Raw genomic sequence first — 333 nt, forward strand, 5'->3', positions numbered from 1 at the left:
ACCTACTTGACCTTTGTTCTCTACAGAATTCTCCTTCTGAAGCACAGAATTTAGATGAGAATACAACTGAGGGATGGGAAAATCGGATAAGACTATGGACTGATCAATATGAAGAAGCCTTCACTAATCAGTACAGTGCAGATGTACAGAACGCCCTTGAACAACATCTACATTCTAGCAAGGAATTTGTGGGCAAACCTGCTATTTTAGACACTATTAATAAGACTGAATTGGCCTGTAATAATACAGTTATTGGTTCCCAAATGCAGGTAAGGATCAAAGGGTTAAAGACTCCCTAAGTAGTTGAGGTTTTTTTTTTTTTTTTTTTTTTTT

At 36.3% G+C, this 333-nt stretch overlaps 1 protein-coding gene across 16 annotated transcripts in view; it reads left to right on the forward strand.

The window, feature by feature from the left end:
• The window catches only part of SETD5 (SET domain containing 5), an 81,544-nt gene that overhangs the window by 48,763 nt on the left and 32,448 nt on the right, over positions 1-333 (forward strand). For all 16 annotated transcript variants that reach the window (XM_024740651.1, XM_024740657.1, XM_024740652.1 and 13 more), the window contains one exon: positions 27-269. In XM_024740651.1, the coding sequence (XP_024596419.1) occupies positions 27-269 (243 nt within the window). The remainder of the gene's footprint in view (positions 1-26; positions 270-333) is intronic.

The sequence above is a fragment of the Neophocaena asiaeorientalis genome, unplaced genomic scaffold (genome assembly GCF_003031525.2).
Source record: "Neophocaena asiaeorientalis asiaeorientalis breed wild unplaced genomic scaffold, Neophocaena_asiaeorientalis_V1.1 scaffold325, whole genome shotgun sequence".
Classification (NCBI taxonomy): Eukaryota; Metazoa; Chordata; class Mammalia; order Artiodactyla; family Phocoenidae; genus Neophocaena; species Neophocaena asiaeorientalis.